We start from the raw sequence: 21,629 nt of genomic DNA, 5'->3' as shown, positions 1-21,629 counted from the left end.
TAAGACACAGGCATCTTTCTGAGCCTGTTGTCTGGGAATACGCACATGAAGTGAAAGCTGTTGCTAAGGGCATCTTGGAAGCCAAAAAGGCCAAAAATTTGGTGGGCAGTGAAGAGCCATTGAGGCACTCACCACCTCAAGAATTGTCCTGAGAAAGGAAAGGTGGTCATGGAATGGGGTAAATGACACAGGTCACCCCGCCAACTTCAAGAAAATGTCCATACAATGACAAGGTACTCTGTAAAGCACACATGACCCCCAAGCCTGTGGCTCCTCCCTCCTGGGTACTAATTTGGCCCTGAGATACCCAAGGCTTAGCTAAAGCTGCTAATGTGCTTCAGATGAGGTTTTTCTTTTGTCTTGTTCTGTGTCTTGAGAGCTTGGCTTTGTGACCTTTCTGGTCTCTGACATCCAGAGGATGCATGTACCAGCATGCATCTTGGTGGCCAGTTGAGTAGACTGGGGCTCTGGGACACACTCTTCATCTGGCTGTGTGAGCTCTCAGGGGAGTTTGTCATAAGGGGTCCCAGCTGCTTTCATAACAGGCCTCTGTCATCTCAACCTTCATTGCTTGTCATGCAATGAAGCCCTTTGCTTTGACTATTTTTGGATATGAACTTTCTGAATCTCTTTTGGGGATGCCTCTTGTATCCATGGTTAAGCTTATTGGTATAAGTTGCTGTTAACATCCTACTTGTCAATGTGGCCAGGTATGGATTGTTTAAATTGGAAAAACTTCTAAATTGGGGGAAAAAATTGTGAGAGCTCTCATAACTTTTATTGGACACTATGAAAAGGCCAAATTAAACGGGAAATCCAAAAAAAGAAAACAAATTACTAGCCTTAAGACCCACACTTGGGTTACAGTTAAACTGAGAAAATGTGAAAGTACAAGTGTTGATAAGATTTTAAAGGTTGGAATGTTTGAGCTGACTTCATATAAAGAGGTTATATCAACTGTGCCTGAGTATGTTTTAAAAATGTCTGACTGAGGGGCTGGCCCCATGGCCGAGTGGTTAAGTTCACATGCTCCACTACAGGCGGCCCAGTGTTTCATTGGTTTGAATCCTGGGCGCGGACATGGCACCGCTCATCAAACCACGCTGAGGCAGCGTCCCACATGCCACAACCAGAAGGACCCACAACGAAGAATATACAACTATGTACCGGGGGGCTTTGGGGAGAAAAAGGAAAAAAATAAAATAAAATAAAAATGTCTGACTGAGAATGCTTCCTCTATCCAAAATTATAAGACCAAGACCTATTGATAAAGTCCTAATGAAAACTATGATGGAATTTAGATGAAATTTTGTACAAAAATTAATATATTTATGGGCTTTACATGGAGCAATTGTATCTTTTTCCATGATTGTATTATAGATTGTATTGTGAGAATAGACAATGTGTCTCACTGGAGAAAGGGAATATTTCCCATGCCTGATTGTAAGACAGCATATAAATCTGCCCTTCAGACAGTGTTAATTAAACTTACTAAAGGGACGTCAGTAAGGTTGCCTGAACCCACAGAACATGAGGTAAAAACCAGGGTGCTTTAAAGGATAATAAAACCTCCCCCACCAAGGTAAATTGGTCTGGGGTTAAATTGTACACTTAGAAAGAGGGCCTTTGTTAAATGCTTTGTGCAGACTTTTAAAGGTGTGATACATTGTCCTGAAAGTTTTACAACATATAAATCTTTGATTCACCTCTCAAGCTAAAAATTCCCTGATATAAAGAAGCCACTGGAAGGATGTAGCTGGAGGGGTGGGTCAGCTTCTTTTTCTGTCATTCAAGCTGTAAACCGGTTCTTTGGGGAACTGGAAGCAACTGTCTTTGTCTTGCAAATCCCTGCAAAGGTGGAGGTACAGTCCTAGAAGGCAGTTCAAAGTTCACCTGTCTTTTGCCAACCCCAGAGACTCCCCTGTTCCTCCCCAAATACTCCTAGATGTTGACTGAGACAAGAGATTGAGACAGTAGAAACAGATAAGGCAAATATGCCCCAGAAACTCCATCTTGAAAAAAACTCAATGGCTTTCTCTGTGCCTTTATGATGCAGATTTTCTGCTCCCGTCTTACTAGGACCTGAGAGCCATTCTTTGAAATACAAATGTTTCTCATCAACTAGTGTTTTGCACTGCACCTGATTTGTAACAAAAATTTTACGTCTCTGTCTGTGTCTACCTGTGTGTCTATATGTGTGATATTTTACCTCCAGATGATATTGCCAAAATTAAGAGCTCTATTTAAGTGTCTTAAAGCAAGTTCTTACATGTCTTTCAAGTTAACATGATAGGAAATAATCTTTGGTAACTGAAAGCTTACTTAAGTTTGTTGGTTTGATTAAAATGGACATGTCCTCAGAGTTATTGGCATTGCATATGATGCACACATGGAGCCTTTATTGTACATTTATTGGTCAAATAAGCTGATGTTATCTCTATTACAAAACTAGTTAACAAAAGTAATAAAATGATAGCTAATTTTGTCTAATGTCTCATGAAATTTTCATGGGTAATCTAAACATAATTGTTGGGAAGAAATAATTTAAATGTAAATGAGATGAGTTTAAACTTTTAGCAAAAGTTATACTTTATAACTTGTATTTAATAACTTCAAAAATCTCTTTAGTAATTTGAAACTGTGAAGTTTGGCTCAATTAAATGATGGAAAATTCATTAAATATGTACATTATTTCTAAATAATATAAAATATTAGACATTAATTACTAAATATAAGTTTACCTACTTTTGTCTTATTACAGAAAAAACTAAAAGGTGTTTTGGGTCTATTGGTAAACATGTCTTGTATTTAAGTAAAATATTTATTATAAAGTAACATATTTCTAAAACTATAAAAAGTATTAATAAACTTGCCAAGCCACAGTATGCTAATGTAAAAGACACTCTGTAATTACTTACTTAGTTTTTACATAAAAAATTAAGGTTTCTAAGGGTTAAAAATTCTAATATGTGATTAAAGCTACTAAAAATTAATAAGAAAAATGTTTGTATTCAAGCAAAGTAAGATGTAAGTTTTTAGTAAAGAAGATATAAAGAATGGAAATATTTTTGTCAGGTTAAGAAAGATAAATTGGGGGGCTAGCCCCATGGTACAGTGGTTGTTTGCACATTCCACTTTGGTAGCCCAGGGTTCATGGGTTCAGATCCCGGGTGTGGACTTATGCACTGCTTATCAAGCCATGCTGTGGCAGGCATCCAACATATAAAGTAGAAAAAGATGGGCATAGATGTTAGTTCAGAGCCAATCTTCCTCAGCAAAAAAAGAGGAGGATTGGTGGCAAATGTTAGCTCAGGGCTAATCTTCCTCAAAAAACAAAAAAATTAATTTAAAAAAAAAAAGAGAGAAAGATAAATTTGTCCTAAACCACAAGAAGAAGGAAAACAACAACAACAACAAAAAAAAGGCATGGGACAAATTCTGAATGTAAGAAGAAAGTTACAGAAGGTTTGTGAAAGAGAAATTCTGAAAAGAGTTTTATGCATGTTCAAGTTGGCTAAAGTTAAATTTAAGTAAGTTTTAATATTAAAAGTAAGCTGGTGCAAACTTAGAATTTGTTTTTTTCCCCTCTCTTAAAAGGATGATTTTCTTGAACTTTTAGTCTATTCTTGGTAAAGAGATTATAAAAGGTTTTTGCTTTGAGTAGTCTATCAGGGTATGGATTTTGTGTTTTACCAAAATAAATTTCCTATATTGTTTTATCAGGTCTTTAATCACAGGTACTAAGGTTTTTCTTACAACTAGCCTCTGCATTCACCTAAAATTCTTTGACAGTCACCATGGTTAAATGGATAACTAAACATTGTTTCATAGACACCTGTGATAGTGTGTGGGTAAATGTTATTGACTTAAGTATTTCAAAAATTAAATAACATTCCAAAAAATTCTAATCTGTCCTGGTTGTCAGTCACAATTCTCGTTATTATCTTACAGTGTTGTGTGTCACAGAATAAACCAAATTTCCTTGTCAATTGTCATTTTTAAGTCTTTTGTCACTTCCAGACAGTTATTGTTTTACTCTGATGCTTTTGAAAATGTTTTTCATCTTCAGAGAGATTCATGAAAAGGACCCTGATACCTACTCTAGAATACAAGCTTCTGATAAACTTTCAGATTTTAAAACTGAACTGGGTAAGAAATTATCAAACTCTAATGGAGAAAGTGATGACCCCATAAAACTGCTAACAGAAGATTAAGATCAAAAATTGATTACACAGGACTGAATGAACTGATGAATATGATTATAAATTTTTGTGACTTTTATTAGAAATATTGATTTTAAAAAACATTTTTTTAAGAAAAACTTTTTCTCTTTTCTCTTAAGCTAACTATGACTTACAACAATTTGGAAAATTATACTTCTGTAAACAAAACTGAATCTCCCTACCTGATCCCTCCTGAATTCAGAAACTCTTAGCAAGTGAGTTTTGTTATTTTCATGGCAATATAGATATTTATATAAGTTCAACAAGAATTTGTTCTCCTTATAACAGGACACAACTGGAAACATTAGTTATCTTACCAAAGCTTTGACTGAAATGTCATATTTGAGAGAAACAGGCATAGACTCAGATATAACCAGACAACTTTTGAGAATTAAAGATTAGACTTTACAGAATAAAGCCACTTGGAAATGTTGGCTTGGTACCTTGTTTACAGGGTTCCTAGCAACCTTACCAGGTAAGGAAGGAAGGTCACTTATCTGGCTGGTGCAAGAAACACCTAAATATTTTCGGGACCTCGAGAAGAGAAAAATACACCCAAATCTGTAGGTATTACAGGCTTTGTCTGATAAGTCCTTGGCTTTCCTAGCCTCAAGAGGCCTTTAAAGTTCAATCTGAGATTCCTTATAAAAAGTTTCAGAAAACGGGTTTAAAAGAACCTATACAATCGCTATTCTTGCTGTACTTACATAAACAACTGGGCCAAATTTATTGAAACTAGACTTATTTTGCAAACCGTTAGTCTTAATTTGGCTGTCTTTGGTAAAATTGAGGGTGATTTTAGAGAGAAAAATTATGTTTCAGTAAAAAGTATAATACACATTTGTGGATGTTAGGTCCTAGTTCTGTTAACTGTCTTTGAGGTTTTTGTCCTCTACCTGTGAAGTGGACTGGATCCTGAATTCTTCTGGTCTCCTGAAATATCTGGCTACAAATCTCCAAACTACCACTTTCAATTTTTTCCATCATTTTTATTTGAAGTCATTGAGAACTGAAACCACCCTTGTTCCAAAAGCCCTTGCAAACTGAAGCCAGGCAACTTGATATAACCAAGAGAGATCACCTGTTGCATGCCTGTTGCTGTGTCAGCCACTCAAAAGGATACCTGAACACTCAATGACATCATCAGAGACATTTTAAGCTGCAAAAGATGCTTCCACTGACATCTACAATCTTCTTTGTTTTCTGAGGAAGATTAGCCCTGAGCTAACATCTGCCACCAATCCTCCTATTTTTGCTGAGGAAGACTGGCCCTGAGCTAACATCCGTGCCAATCTTCTTTTACTTTTTATATGTGGGACACCAGCCACAACATGGCTTGACAAGCAGTGCTTGGGTCCGCACCTGTGATCTGAAACAGCAAACCCCAGGCTGCTGAAGTGGAACATGCAAACTTAACTGCTGTGCCACTGGGCTGGCCCCTAGAAATCTTAACTGGCTGTCCTCTGAGCTCTGAAACTGGTTTACAATTTGCTCCAACCGTGAACCTTGTTTTTCTTCTTATTTCCACAGAAATACTTCTTACTAAATACCTGATTGCTTGCTTCCACAACACAGGCCTAGTTTTGGGAGCCCACTGCATCACTTTCTCCTGAAATGAATTTAACTGGGCTGATCTATTATCAGGACTAAGAAATGTGTTCAGTGAGATGGAACAATCTACCACTCAGCTGCTGGACTATGAAACTTCTTAAAGTTTCAAAGGTGGAACTGTGGGGGATCAGAATTGGTCATCCCAAAATGTGTCTCTTTGGCTTGATTATTTTTAAGAACCAAAGACTCTGAAAGAAACTTTGACCTCCCCCTCAACTGCCTAAAAGAATTTAAAACAGAAGAGCCTACTTGAGGAAGGAGCTAACAGCATAGATAACTGTAATGTGATGCAGAACGTATCTCTCAGGTCATATGTGTGTAGTTGGCCCATTTACATTTCCATCTCCATGTAAATTCCCTTCCACCCCCTTGAAGTTCCAAACCACTACCCCCAACACCCTCCTTTGTCTTTAGCCAAAGATGGTATTTAAGACGAGAGCCTCTGCCATTTTGGTGAGTTGCTCAGCTTTCCTGAGTGTCTCCCATGTATACATGTTATAAAGCTTTGTTTGATTTTCTCCAGCTATTCTGTCTCATGATTTAATTTCTGGCCCAGCCAGAAGGACCCAGAGGGTAGAGGACATGTCTTCCTCCTGTACAAAAGCTATGACTCAGGCCCAGATCAGCTCCGTGCTTGGCGGGATCTGTGTTATCAGCCCCTCATCCTAAATGACTGACGGAAGAAGGGCATATACATTCGGGGAGGGGAAGGATTCATTCTTTACTGTTCTTTTATTCAAAATGTCTGCACACAATAAAAAATTATGAGACAAGTGAAGAACAGGGCAAATCTGACCTAAAACCCCAAAAAAAAACACAATCAAAAGAGAGAATAGATGATGCAGATGTTAGAATCAGCAGACAAGGTCGTTAAACAACTATATGTTACAGATTCTGGAAGAAAAGATGGATAGTTACCAGATGGGAAATTTCAGCAGAGAAATAGAAACTCTAAAATTCAACCAAATGGAAATTCAATAACTAAAAAACCAAACTGAAGAACAAAGAGAAAAAAGACCAAAAAAAAAAAAAACCAATCTGTGCAACAATATCAAACAATCTAACTTCAGGCAATGGAGTCCCAGAAAGAGGAGAGAGTTAAAGAAATACTTGAAGAGACGATAGTTGAAATTTTCTAAAAATGTATGAATGACATCAGCCTATTTTTAGCCATCTGCAAGCAGGATAAACACAAAGAAAAGCAACAACCGGGAGCATCATATCAAAAAGTTGAAAACCAAAGAGAGAACACAGTAAATCTAGAGGGACAACGATAAGAATGATGGCTGACTTTACATCAGTAAAAATGGAAGCTGGAACATAATGGAAGATCTTTAGGAGCTGAAAGAAGAAAGATTTCAACCCAGAATTCTATGTATAGCAAAAAATATTCTTGAAAATGAAGGTAAGAGGTTTCCAGCTCTGTCCATAAAGAAAAACCTGGCATTAGACTTACTGCCTTGCTACAAAAAAACTATAAAACTATAAAATTGGATACTAGGCACAGGGATGAAAAACTTTGACATAAGAAAAACATATCAGGAGAACATTCACCCTTTCTATTGGCTGTATCCTCTAAACCAAGGCACAGGAAAGCGAAATCCACATAGACAGCAGTGGTCTCACTGGGCAAAGGATATTAAGATCCCAGTTCAGGGCTGCTAAGGTGGCTGGAATTTGTGGTTTAAGGTTTATTACAGGGAGGAGTCATGCAAAGAAGACCCAAAAATCTAGGCAGAGATTGCCCCTTGGAGCTGGAAGCAAATATGAAGTTACGCATCCACAGGGTGACTCCACAAGGTCCGAGATTCCAGAGGTTGTGCATTGGAGCACCAACCCAGCCTGAGTGGAAAGACCTCAGTGAACACCCCCAAGCATTCATCTGAGGCCTTAGTAGCTCTCAAATATTTTGGTCTCGGTATCCCTTAGATTCTTAAAACTTACTGGTGAATCCCTTGCTTGCTCATGCATAAGTGTATTTGCAATACAAAAAGACAAGTTTAGCATTTTTGCCTATTGGTGATTGTAGATTTTGGTTGAGCTATTAAATGGTGGATGATACTGTGGATGTTTGTGGAAATTTTGATTATGGATAATTGGTCACAGCTGCAAACTGCAGTAACTATTGCTATTTTATTTAACGATGCCTTATTGCTTTGTAGACATTAACATTTGGGAGTAAAGACTGTGTGTGTATCTAAAAGGAAGCCACAGGATTTCAGTTGACCAACTTAATACTAAAACTACTTTGAGGTAGCCAAATGTAAACTAAAAGGAGTGTAGTTTTGTACAACTTAGCATCAAAAGATAGTTCAATAAATTTGAATTGTTATGCAAGGACGTGCAGTATAATTACTTGGTACTTGAATGTTTTGTGTAAGGCTTAATGATGTTAATAAATAAATAAATACAAGCTTAACTTCTTTTTAGATGTTAAAAAAATCATGGAGGACTCAAAAGAGCTTTTGTTGATGTGGGTTATATCTTGTGATGTTTACCGTCTTAGAAATTAAAACCGAGAAATTTAAAGAGGTATTCATTCATTTTAAAACAAATCATTAAATGTTAACACAATAAACATATTCTATGAAAAGTAATTATATTTCCCAAGACAAAAAAATTAATGAAGTGTTGTTCTAATCTTTTGCAAATCTCTTGAATATCTGGCTTAACAGAAGACAACTGGATTTTCATACATGCTTCTGCATTCCATCTGTGGCAATGCTATTTTGGTTGAAATATATGAAGAAAATCCAGCCTCCCATTGATATGTAATTGTAAAATGGCAGAATATTTTATGAGCCTGATAAGATAATTGTGGGTATTATTCTTTGATACAACAGTAAAACTTGAGAAGTGGTAGTTTGTTAAAGCTTAGCAGCAACGTGGAATATGCAACCACACCCATGAACTTTTCATACTATGTTACATTGAAATCCATTGCAGGGGCCGGCCCAGTGGCACAGCGGTTAAGTTCACCCGTTCTGCTTTGGCAGCCCGGGGTTCGCCAGTTTGGATCCCAGGTGTAGACATGGCACTGCTTGGCAAGCCATGCTGTGACAGGCGTCCCACATATAAAGTAGAGGAAGATGGGCACAGATGTTAGCTCAGGGCCAGTCTTCCTCAGCAAAAAGAAGAGGATTGGCAGAAGTTAGCTCAGAGCTAATCTTCCTCAAAAAAAAAAAAAAAAACCATTGCAATTTGGATGATCTTTATCCATGCATAATTTTGTAATCATGCACTGGTTATCTGAAAAATAGTGGTTTACTGAGTTATGTAGATCTTTGAGATATTGACATATTTCATTATATAGCATCAAAAAAATCACATTAATATTACCACTTATCTCATCAGAAAAATGTTTATATATTGGGAAACTATAAAGCTCCAATTGGCGGATATAGGTTTTACACAATTCTCATTTTTACTTAAAAGTTTGAATTTTATCATTGGCAACAAATACCATTAGTTGTTCTTGCAGTGACAGGCTCACTTGCAAGAAAATGTTTTCCAACTCCCTTGGTCTGGATAGCCATAGTTTGTCCATCAGTCATTCTTTCAAGAAAAAAAAAAAAAAGGTGTTCCACGAAACAAGCAGCTAGTTTCATTCACAATAAACAACTGCACCAGCGGTCTTCGTCACGGCAACCGTCACACTTTGGTACACGGCGGAAGAGCTGAACGAATACTTCCCATTTCATCACATGCGATATTTTTAAAATGCATACTCAGCGGTCAAGATTTAATCAAATGAAGCCCAGAGGAAGGTACTGAAGGTCAACCAGGGTGAGAAGGGTGTCAGTATAAAGGGTTGCCCATGTGGGGAGTCAGGACAAGCAGGATAGGACAAATGTCTGTGTGTAAGGGACCTGGCATGGGTTGTCAACCCAACTGGGATGAGAGGGGCCATCACAGGGTCAAGGTGGTGGTGGTGGTGATGCAAGATTGCTTACGTAGAGAGAGTTTGATCAAGTAAGCAAATATGTGAAGGGTAACGGAAGCCAGGTTTTTCACTGTCAGAGCAGGGAGTTAGAAATACGGAAAGTGAATAAGCCAAAATGAAACCCGCAGTGTTGACCTGGAATTGGAGAGGTCTGTGTGAACTCACGGTTTTCAATATATAGATGTAATGTGTTTGCATGGATATGCTGTATACGCATATTAGTATAGTCCCTAGCTCTGTCCACTGAGAGGGCCTGGGAGCAGCCGACTCCCAGTAGAAATGAGCAAATCTGTATTCAGATTTTAGTTTCTAAATACCATTCTCAACTAACTGAAACCAGGGCACCTTGAAGAAACGGCTGAGTGGGCTGGAGCACGGGAAAGCACGGGATGAGCCTGGAACGTGTTGCTGTGTCAGAAAACAAGGAGGTGCTCAAAGAGTGATGGAGATGTGCCGACGGACGCAAAAGCCATCGTGACAGGTCCCCACCGGACAAATCTGGGACAAGCTCAAATATTCTGAACTTCAAAATAAATAATGGGAAGAAAAGATTACAATCCACTGACTAGAAATCCATTATATGAATAAACAGAAAGTTTGAAGAGGAATACGCTATTTACTAGTCTCCAAGTTCCTCCTCACAAAATACTCATGAAAGGAAAACTGCTTAATTTTACAGGCAGGAGGCTGGCAGACACCACTCGAATCAAAGTTCAAGGGGAGCATCATCAGTGATGACAAGTCATTTGCGCTGCCTGACAGAAGGCAAGGAGAGTGGGAACGCAGCATCGATTCTGTGATACGCCCACCAAAGACGCATAATCTGAATCAATTAAGAAGAAGGAGCAGGCAAACCCAAACCGAGGAACACTGGACAAAACAGCTGGGTCATGCGAACTTCCAAAGCAGCAGGGAATGCAAGCCAAGGAAAGATGTATGAACTGTTTCAGACCTAAAGAGACTAAACAATGCAACTTACTAAAACAACAAAAAAATTGCATATTACCCAGCCCTTGCCTATCACCCTGACCTGATTTCTCAGTATACCCTCCTTTACTAATTCTGCCCTGGCCTTCTCACAGGTGCTCCAATAAAGTTCCTTTCTAACCACAGGGCCTTTGCATATGCTGTTCATGGTGCTTGACATATCTTCCTCCAGATATTCATATAACTTGATCCCAGGCTTCATGTTTCTAGTCAAGAAAGCTTTCCCTGACCATCTTATCTGCATCAGTCCTGTCAATTCCTATCATTTTCTATTCTCTTATGCTGTTTACCTCTCCTGAACAGCATGTTTCATTACATGACATTCTTTGTCCATTTATTTACTTATTTATTTTATGTTTTTCCTGACTACCTAAACTGCACAAGAATGAGTGTTATCAATCTTGTTCGTGATTGTATTAATAGTGCCAGTACAATGCTTGGCTAGGAGTAGGCACTCAAAATATTTGCAGAATTTATGAATGAATGCATACATTCGTTCACACACACACACAAATGCAAAAGGGCTGGCAAGCAGCTGAATCCAGCATATAAGCAAAATGGTTGCACTGGAAACAAAAAAGAACACCTTCCTCACTGACGTGGGAGGGAAATGTGAGAAGAAAAACAAGGAGTGGGAAACGAGAGAAAGATGAGGTTCCTTTGGGAGCCCAAACTGAGATGTCTATTTCCTCCCAGGGGTCGGGCCTTCACTCCCCAGACCATGGTCCATCATAGGGAGCTTTCCAACCCCATCCCAGCTGTTCCTCCTTCTCCTCTGGGACCAGTCATGGTTCTCTCCTGCCTCCGCCTTCCTAGGTTGCAAATTCTTGGCCCTCCCCTCACTACCATCCAGGGCTCTTCTTCTTGCTCCAACAATGTGGTCACATCTGGCTTAGGAAGGGAGGCTCTGCTTATAAGAAAAAGAAATGCCAGATGGTATAGACATTTGAAAAAAATTATAAGCTCAAAAGACTTGGTTAAATTTGCAATGAAGGTAGAAACAATATTGATAAAGACTTCAGAGAAGAGAAGGATGACAGGAATGAAGAGCATGAGATCACATAAACAGGAAAAGGATCTTGTAGACATATCCGGGCGCCACGTCTTTAGAGCAAACAGAACACAGCGGATGAGGACACAGACTCTGGAGCCAGACTTCCTAGTTCAGTCGCTGCCACTGCCTCCCACCCGCCGTGTGACCTTGTGAAGTCACTTACACTCTATGTGCCTCACTGTGCTCATCTATCATAAGGAGATGGAGATGGCACCTACCACACGGGGATGCTGCGAAGGCGCAGTCAGTCAGCGTGTTTGCACTGCTCAGAGCAGAGCCTCGTTTCCAGTAAGCACAGGGTAACTAGACACATTCTTATTCCTGCTGTTATTCTGCTAAGGGGAAAACAGGAAGCTTCCTGAGACATTTTTAGGATTTACCTCAGCGTAAAATGCAAAGGTCACAAATGTAATGTTCAACTTCGAGTCTGTTGTAAGTAAAGGCACGTGTCCACTTAGTAGGAAATGAATTCTGTGCATCAGTCCGCCCCTGCCTAAGGTGGGGGGCTCTGTGGAAAGTCAGAGGTTATCAGGACCCGTGTCGAGCTGTACTCCCTGCCTGTGGGTCTGAAAATAACAAAGAACGGTGCTTCTCGAGTGTGCATAACAATCACCTGGGGATCTTGCCTCAATGCAGATTCTGTCCTGCAGGTCTGCGCTGGGAACTGACCTGCTGCCTTTCTAACAAGCCCCAGAAGAAGCTGACGTTAGGTATTTGTGTAATACTTGACCAGAAAACAGTTAAAACCCCACATAAACCAAATCACGGCTTCTGATCACTGAGAACACAATCCACATGCTTCGCTGAAAGCACCAAAACTGCCTGTCACCTGGGCCCTCCCTCACTACCTTTTTGGTCCTCTCTCCTTCATGAGCTCTGCTCTGGCCTTCCTGTGATTTCTCAAACAAAAGAACCACACTGAGCAGCAAGGACACAGATTGTCTAGAGCAATGCTGACGTTAAACACAGTAGGAAACCTGGCTTCTTTGATAACCGTTACGACATAAGCACCCCATAATGTGAATCCAGCTCCCCATCCTTCAAGAAAGGCCGTGCAGGAAGGGCCAGAGGACGGGGCGAGGCTCACTGAGGGGTGGGGAGATCAAGCGCTTAACGAACCCACTTCTAACCCAACAAATACCAAAACATTTCTTTGAGAGCACAGAGGAGAAAGCCACCTGCTTTCTTCAAAGCGAGCCCTGTAATTCCCAGGGGAGGAAGCTGGCACTGCAGAGATTTCGTTCAGGCAGACACCTTACCCAGTGAGGCCACGTTACTATAGTTCTCCAGCATCACGTCCATGTACAGGTCCCTCTGAGCGGGGTCCAGGCACTCCCACTCCTCCTGAGAGAAACCGATGGCCACGTCGCTGAAAGTCACCAGGGCCTAAAGCCAAAAACCCACGCATTACTTGTGAACTTAAATTAAGGAAATACTTCAAAGAGGAAAAGAAGAGGTTTGCGAAGGATAAAGTGCAAGAAGAGAGAAGTGTAACAGTCAGGTTGGCAGGAAGCCTGTGAGATGGGTAGGGAAAAGTAAGGAAATTAGTGTGACTAAAGCAGGGTGTCAACATGTTCTAGAAGAATCCTGTTACAGCAGAAGAAACTTCCCGGGTACTGCGGGATGACTCAGCCATCCAGATCTGTGTGGTAATATACAAAATAATCCCAATTTCTTCTCCATTAAATAAAAATAGTGTGCGTGTCTACAAACACACAACCTTCCTCATAAATTCTGTATAAATGTAAATTGCTCCACCCTTGTTTCCCTTTAAAGAATAAGGAAAAAAACCATGAAAACTTCTTTTTGCAAATGTACTATAAAATCTCTATTTGAGAAAAATAATTCCCATTAAATTAAGGATTATCGTTGTTAAACCTCAAGTCTATCATTCTGTTAGGTTACATCATAAGCAGTTTTTCTTAGGATGACTACAGAAAATGTTTTTATTAGCTACAATTCAGTTCATCATACAGATATATGAGATGAATAACTCTATTATATTTATACACGTAGGTTGGACAAAGCTTCTAAAGATTTCCTTAATTCTGGGAATCTATTATCATCCAGTACCTAAGAATCTGGATTATCATCTTACTTGTTACCGTCAACCTGCCCTTGCTCAACACCTTCCTTTTTCTGAGTTGGAGGATATTGATACAGGATACGATACATGACACAGATGTCACCCAAGACCTCTATGTCCTGGTCAATGACAAAACAGACTTTGACACAGATGATTATATGCAAAGCACATAAACTGAGGCTGAGACCAAGAAATCCCAAATTCTGCCTTCTCTCTCTGGAAAACTCAGGTCTGTAAAGACGTTCCAAGCTTTCCTGTGTGGTCCAATGAGCCCCTCATCACTAACTTATCACATCCCAGACAGGACATGGGAACAGAAATTCTGGGAAGGGAAATGGAGCAGCCCTGGCCGGATGAAGATGGACATGATAATGAAGGGCACGACCCAGGACAGCCTGCCATGGACATGTCACGGCAAAACAAGAACGCGCAAACAACTGAACTGCTCTCCTGGGTGACCATCTAGCTGCCTAAGGGCATGGTGTCCTGCCTGGCTTCTTTCCCAGCGGGCTGCCAATCTTTGCCTGAAAAAGGAAAACTGTTGTTTTCAAAATGTCTGCAGCCTTCCATTCCTTCCTCTTTCCTCCTTCTCTTATATAAACCCTGTTTGTGCCTCTGATACACGAAATCTGTCAATTAAACTATTGGTTTTCCTTGTACACAAGTAAAAGTGTGCTGTTAACTACATTTCCTTGAGTTATTCTTTGACAGAAGTGCCAGTATTTCCCTCAAAAGACTCCATTCCTTCACTGCCCTTGAGTGAGGACACAAGAAAGGGGAATAACGTGTCCTGTGAATATGGTGACACTGACTGGAGAAGGCGCACAGGGAGGACCCCGGGCTATCTGGCACCATCCTTCACTGGAAGAGGAGAAACAGAGAAGCAGGCTCAGGGATGGGGTTCTGTTAGTCAGAAAGCTTTAGGATAAGTAAAGAGAAGAGTCACATGACCTAAAAATCACATTATTTCAAGGAAAGAGAAATACCAACTTACGTCCGTCATGGTTCTAGAATCGCAGGAGCTCATTAATGTTCCATGGGGCTCCTCGACTGGTGACGCACAGAATCCAGAAAAGTCAGAGCTGGGGAAGGAAAACGAAGCTTTAGAGCAGGCATGCTTGACTGATTCCATCCTGACTTGAGCTAATATCAGCTTTCTCTCCTCCACTCCCGCTTCCAACCCACGTCCCACACACCATTTGTGGAATCTAAACTCTCATCCCAAACCCCAAGGGCCTCGAGCAGGAAGGTTTCCAGCACTGCCCGGTTCTGGGGAATGCTGATGTGGACCTGAGATGGGCCCACTCAGTCATGCTCAGACCACATCCTCCTCCCTCCGTTCCCACCGCTCAGGGCTGAGAAGGGGCCACGTGGTCCACGCTAGAACATCCTTCACAGGCTCAGGAGCAAAGCAAGCTGGTCAGGACACAGGGGCAGACAGGATGTACAAGTGCCTGAGCCCAAAAAGCTGACTTCTTAAGGCATTCAAAACACCCATGCCGTGGAACACTACGGAACTACGCTAGGCTGGAGAAAATAACGAAGATATATTGTCAACAGAAAAAACAGGTTACAGGATGTATAGTATGATTATGTTTATAAATTATATGTATATATCAATATAGAAAGACTCACAATCAGACATCAAGAGATGAAAAAAAGTTTGGAAAGTTATCTATCTCTATACTACAATCTTACCTTTTTATTGTGATCATAATGTCCTCTTTGTTTAATTATTCTGCAAAACTATTGTAACCATGACCATGCATTATACTAACTATGTGATTTCTACGTATGCTCATGTCCTACCTAGAAAAAAATGGCTGAAATTCCTCAAGAAATGTCATGGATATATTGATGAGGTCTCGATCTTGCTTCTTCTCAGGGCTTCTGACAAAAGCGTTTATTCTGTATCTGAACCTGTCTTTTCAGACATGACACCTTCCAGATAACTGCTGAATCACCTGATCCTATCAGTCTCACTTTGCAACTGACATGAGCAGGATAAACTCTGTACGGAATGAAACTCACAGGATCAATTCCACTTGCCTCCGCAAAGTTGGTCATGACCCAACAGTATTGCCTATAATTAATTACCTTCCCATGAGTCCCTAAGAAAGGTCACCTGAATTAACCTTTTGGTCTTTGCTGCGGGCTGCCTTACACTTATTCCTATGTACATTTTGTCTTCCTTGTCTTAAAGGTAACAACTACATCTTTTAGTCGTTATATTAACCCCCAAGCATTACTATCTCAGGGTCTTATATTGGAGGCAAATTTTTACCCAAAATTCCACGTATAGAAATGTATCCTTAAATAGCTAGAGAAGTACACAACATGTATACACAAGGATGTTCATCCCAAAATCATTTATGATAACCAAGAATTAGAAACTACGTAATAGTAGGCAAGAGGTTTAATAAATTATGGCTCACTATACCCTCACTAGCCATGATGCTATTGGACCATATTAAGGGACAAAGAAAGACAGGCATAATCAATTTCCTAATGAAGCAGGCAGGTTTGTAAAAGATACACAACGTGAGAAGTGTTTCTGAAATTAAGACAAAGGCTCTGGTGTCAGATTTTCAGGATGTACATCTGAGCTTGATAGTCACCAATTTCTCAACACTTGTATTTCCTTGTCAATAAAAGAGGGACAAGAACAGTGTCTACCACAGATGGCTGCACTGAAGAGTAAGTAAGAAAGTCCACACAATACACTGAATGGTGTATAATAATTGCTTAATCTAAGCTTTAACCGTTATTATTTTTTTTTTTTTTAAGATTTTATTTTTGCTTTTTCTCCCCAAAGCCCCCCGGTACATAGTTGTATATTCTTCATTGTGGGCTCTTCTAGTTGTGGCATGTGTGACGCTGCCTCAGCGTGGCTTGACGAGCAGTGCCATGTCCGCGCCCAGGATTCGAACCAATGAAACACTGGGCTGCCTGCAGCGGAGCGTGCAAACTTAACCACTCGGCCATGGGGCCAGCCCCTAGCCATTATTATTGAAGATGAAGATTACTGTCCCTTATCCCATGATAATAAAGTTAATGCCACTCTCTCCATTTTTCTCATAATGAAAGCGGTGCTTCTCAGGCCTGCTTTCTTATAATGCTAACTAAAATTGCACAGCCCAGCCTTGAGCCACTATTCTTCCTGAATAATAAGATGAGCAAAACGGGTTCTCAGAAAGAGAGAGAGGAAAAACGCCCCCCTCCCAGAAGCTACAGATGGAGAGACAGGAGTCAGCGTTTGAAAGCTGGCTCAGAAAACACAACCCAATTCAGTGTCAAGCTGAGAACATTAACTGGAGGCTCATTCTTGTTCTTCTGTGCAAATTAGTGGCTTATTTGAATATTTATAACTATAACCTTCTTATTCCACCCTCTGGTATTAATATCTGTCCTTGGAAATATTATTTGTAAAATAGCCTTTCATGAGACAACTGTATATCAGAGATCGTTGCTCTTCTCTGTGGAAGTAACCCTGAAAATAATCTAATTCTGAAAGTCTGTCTTTGCTGCCCTGGTAATCAATTTTTAAATGGCATTTCTATATTTCTCAAAGTTGTAAATACTTGAGGGTTTTCGAATAAGAAAGGAGGCACTGGCAGGTCCCTCTTCTTTCTTACATATTGAAGATTGAAATAAAATCCATCTCTGGCTTGAGTTTCTTTCTCAAACCAAGAGCCAAAGTCTTCAACTCAGTTATATCACCACTTACTGTCATCTTATTCCACAGAAATAAAATCAGACACAGAGGCTCACGGGAAAAAACTCTGAATAAAAATATCAAAATATTAGGCATGATTAACTCTAGAGGATGTAATTTTCGCTGCCTTCTCTATATGTTTCCTGGCTTGCTGAATTTTTTGCAACAAATCTGTATTAATTCCATAATCAAAAATACAAAGATACTTGCAAATATAAAAAAACGGAGTGATAGGGGCGGGGCATATTTCAGTTATTAAGAAAACTGAACCACCAGGTCTGACGCTGAAAATCAGTGGGTCTGAAACAAATGACACCTACCAGCTGTCGAACATGCTGGAGCTGTAACTCATCAACACAATGACGCTTTCACTGTCGAGATTCTCCCGTGAGGGAACACGAATTCTGTGCGTCACCCCGGAAGTCTGAGAAGGAAGTAAATGCACGTAAACAGAACAACATGGCACACAAAGTGTGTGCTTCCCAAGTGTGGCCACGCCTCCCCACCTCTTCAACAAATGGTCAGTTAAAGCAACGTTTTAGACACAATCCTTGCAAAATGTCTTTCAAAACCCTGTCTTTTTGAATGGGATTCATAGATAACTCATAATAGTCTTGAGTACTTTTGTTCATAACTACAACTATTGCTTAATATTCTATCATTCCCGTTTTTCCTTCTCTCAATTCTTTTTAAACATGATTTTTATTAGGTGCATGTTATTCCATCATAGGATATACTGCAATTTACTTAACTTTTTCTGTAAAACCGGACACTAATTTTATTAAGGCTATTATGTCTTTATTCCAGACCAATGGAACTAGATCTTTTTGGGGTCACGTACACTTGATAATCTCATGAAATTATAGACATTTTGCCCATTAAAAAATGAATTTGTGGGGCTGGCCCAGTGGCGCAGCAGTTAAGTTCACACATTCCGCTTTGGTGGCCCAGGGTTCGCCAGTTCAGATCCTGGGTGTGGACCTACGCATTGCTCATCAAGCCACACTGTGGCAAGCATCCCACATATAAAGTAGAGGAAGATGGGCATGAATGTTAGCTCAGGGCCAGTCTTCCTCAGCAAAAAAGACGAGGACTGGCAGCAGAGGTTAGCTCAGGGCTAATCTTCCTCAAAAAAAAAAAAAAAGAATTTGCAAATACTTACAAAATTTCTGTCTCAAGTTCAAGACGTTTGTGGTCACCTGGAAGCTCAAAAATGGAATAAGACGTGAGGTTAAGATTTCCTGTACTAGGCCATTTGAGCATCTGATCAGTTTTTGGGGTTTTTTTGTTTGTTTGTTTGTTTTTTGAGAAAGATTAGCCCTGAGCTAACTGCTGCCAAACCTCCTCTTTTTTCACTGAGGAAGACTGGCCCTGAGCTAACATCCTTGCCCATCTTCCTCCACTTTATATGTGGGACGCCTGCCACAGCATGGCTTGCCAAGTGGTGCCATGTCTGCACCTGGGATCCAAACCAGCGAACCCCAGGCTGCCGAGGCGGAACGTGCGCACTTTACCACTGTGCCACCAGGCCGGCCCCATGATCAGTTATTTGAACCTGCAAACACCCATCACAATCATCTTCCTATTTCAATCCATGAAAAGGTGATGGAGAATGATCCAGAATCACTCCATAACAGCATCTCGTAATATTTCCTAAGCCTGAATCATGGGGCAGGCACTGTCCTTAAGGAGCTTTACACATACGAACTCCTCTTCCATCATTACAACTCCATTAAGCAGGTATTATTTTGTCTCAATTTTGCAAATGCGGCACAGAGATGCTGAGTCATCTAAGCACACAGAGCTGGTCACAGCCAGAGCCAGGATTTGAAGCCAGAAGCTCCAGATCCAGAGCTTAACCACAACGCAGTCCTGCCTCTTACAACCCACACAAACTTGGACCTGAAACAACTCAAGGCTAGCAACGTCACAGATTTCTACCTAAAGATTATCTGGCAGTCTCTGCCCTTGTTGGTGCAAACTGCAAAAGCCCCATGCTCACAGCCCAGTCATATTTCAGCCCTTAAAAGCCTCAATGTTGTCATTTATTAACTGAAATAATCCCCTTCTACCTTGCCTTGCACCAAAAATCATGACCGTGGAGAAGACAAAAAATAGTTTGTACACGATCCCATGTAAGTAGTAATCTCAAGTAAGTGAGTCTAAAATAAAGCTCTAACGTTCATCTCCGGGAGTTGTATTGTCACGCCACCAAAATCCTTACAGAGAGAATGCACTGAAGGATCTGAACACTTTGCCATAAGAGCAGATGGCTGGTAATTGAGAAAGACGATAGGGGGCCGTGCGAAGAGCGATGCATCCCCCTAGTGGGTCATTCACCAAAAGGAAGACCCGGGAACGACCCTACTCGGCAAGATATTTCAGGCCAAGGAAAGCTAACATTCTCATGATCTAAAACCAAAAGTCACTCTATAAATCAAAAAGAAACACAAACTCACCTGAACTCTGATTTCTAAATATGCCACAATTCTTTCCTCCTCTTCAGGGTCCTTCTTAGAAACCCGGCAGCAGTGGGGGGAAAAAAGGAATCGTGAGACACCAGCATTTCTGGGAGCACAAAGAGACTAAACTAACAAAGAAAAAAACCCAAACAGAACACCCTCTGGGGCCACATCTGCTTTCATCCACACAGAGCCAAATGGAATTAGAAGGGAGGTTGGGGGCTGGCGTGTCCTAGTGGTTAATTCGCCAGCGCCGCAGACCTAGACTGCTCATCAAGCCATGCTGCAGCAGCGACCCACATGCCAAAGAGAGGACGACTGGCACAGATGTTAGCTCAGGGCTAATCTTCCCCAGCAAACCAAACCAAACAAAAAAAAAAAACAGGGAAAAAAAAAAAGAGGAAGATTGGCACAGATGTTAGCTCAGCGCGAATCTTCCTCAAGCATAAAAACAAAAGAGGAAGATTGGCGACAGATGTTAGCTCAGGGCGAATCTTGCTCTCTCAGCAAGAAAAAGAAAAAAAAAGGGAGGGTTGGCTTCTATCTCTGAGTTGACGGAATTCTCGGTGACAGAGGTCTGGTTGCAGTGGCTCTGAGGCATGTAGTGGCCCCTAAGGAGCTCTGAGAGGCGCCCCTTGTAGAAATCCCACCTCTGGGTCCTCCCCATCACGTCTTCCCAGGAGCCTGTCACGAGGACCCTTCCAGAGAGAACATTCTCACTGCAACCCTCGAGCTGTGCCAGTGCCTTCTGGCTCGAAACCAGCTTGAAACGTCCCCTCTGTGGCTTAGGGTAGGACTCGTTCCTTGCGGTCACGGAACTCCGGCACGCCCTAAGAGAGTCTAGAGAGACCCAGGGCGCACACAGCCAGAGCTAAAGCACCAGGCCAGCCCCCATCCCCGCCTCCCCACCCCGACCGCACACGCGGTCACCGAGGCACACCCAGCCCGGGCACTCCGCCTGTCACACACCATCCTGCTCAGCCGCTCCCGCACCCCGGCTTGCGGCTCCGGACTCGCCACGCTCCGTCCGCCCCTCGCGGTGCCCCCCATCCCCCCCGGGGTCCCAATCCGGCTCCGGTGAAGTCCGCGGAGCCCTCCCACCCTCACCCGGCGCCGATCACTTCCTCGGACACGAGCGACTCACCGCGCAGGGTCCAAAAGCCTTGAGGACACCGGAAAGGGACCCAGAGATCGAGGCGAGCTCGGGCCCAGATGCTTCTGGGAAAGAAGAGCCGGAAAAGCCTCCGAGGCGGGGAGCCCGGCGGTTCGAAGCGCTCTCCGCAGGCGAACGCTCGTCGCCCTGAAAGGACCTGGGCCCGGAGACTTCTGGGAAATGTAGTCCACAGCCGGCGAATCTCCGGAAGCTGGGAACGTGGAGCTTCAGAAGGCTCCCAGCATGCAACGCGGCCCCGCCCGTCTGCGGCGCGTTTTGCGAAGCTCCACCCGAGCCGTGATCCCTGCGGCGGGGAGTAGGTTCCGGCTGGGGCCACCTTGGAGGGTCGGTTGTCTTTGGCGTGGCTGAGGGCGAATTCAAGGTTCACAGCGAAA

General features: G+C 41.7%; 1 protein-coding gene across 10 annotated transcripts in view; it reads right to left on the bottom strand.

Moving 5' to 3' along the window:
- The window catches only part of ZNF283 (zinc finger protein 283), a 28,141-nt gene extending 6,718 nt beyond the window's left edge, over window positions 1–21,423 (bottom strand). The window contains exons 1-6 of one of the 10 annotated variants that reach the window (XM_023649857.2): window positions 21,226–21,356; window positions 20,079–20,129; window positions 18,782–18,818; window positions 17,940–18,043; window positions 14,899–14,986; window positions 13,078–13,204 (exon numbers count right to left, since the gene is read on the bottom strand). In XM_023649857.2, the coding sequence (XP_023505625.1) occupies window positions 13,078–13,204; window positions 14,899–14,986; window positions 17,940–17,971 (247 nt within the window). In that variant the 5' untranslated portion in view covers window positions 17,972–18,043; window positions 18,782–18,818; window positions 20,079–20,129; window positions 21,226–21,356. Of the gene's footprint in view, window positions 1–13,077; window positions 13,205–14,898; window positions 14,987–17,939; window positions 18,044–18,781; window positions 18,819–20,078; window positions 20,204–20,731; window positions 20,924–21,050 lie in introns of those variants that run through there. The other 9 variants (XM_014741708.3, XM_023649856.2, XM_023649858.2 and 6 more) reach the window with 9 other exon arrangements.
- Between the last annotated feature and the right edge of the window lie 206 nt (window positions 21,424–21,629).

Source organism: Equus caballus, chromosome 10 (assembly GCF_041296265.1).
Source record: "Equus caballus isolate H_3958 breed thoroughbred chromosome 10, TB-T2T, whole genome shotgun sequence".
NCBI classification, from domain to species: Eukaryota; Metazoa; Chordata; class Mammalia; order Perissodactyla; family Equidae; genus Equus; species Equus caballus.
The sequence above is the reverse complement of the archived record's forward strand: the minus strand, read 5'-3'. Positions and strand labels throughout refer to the sequence as shown.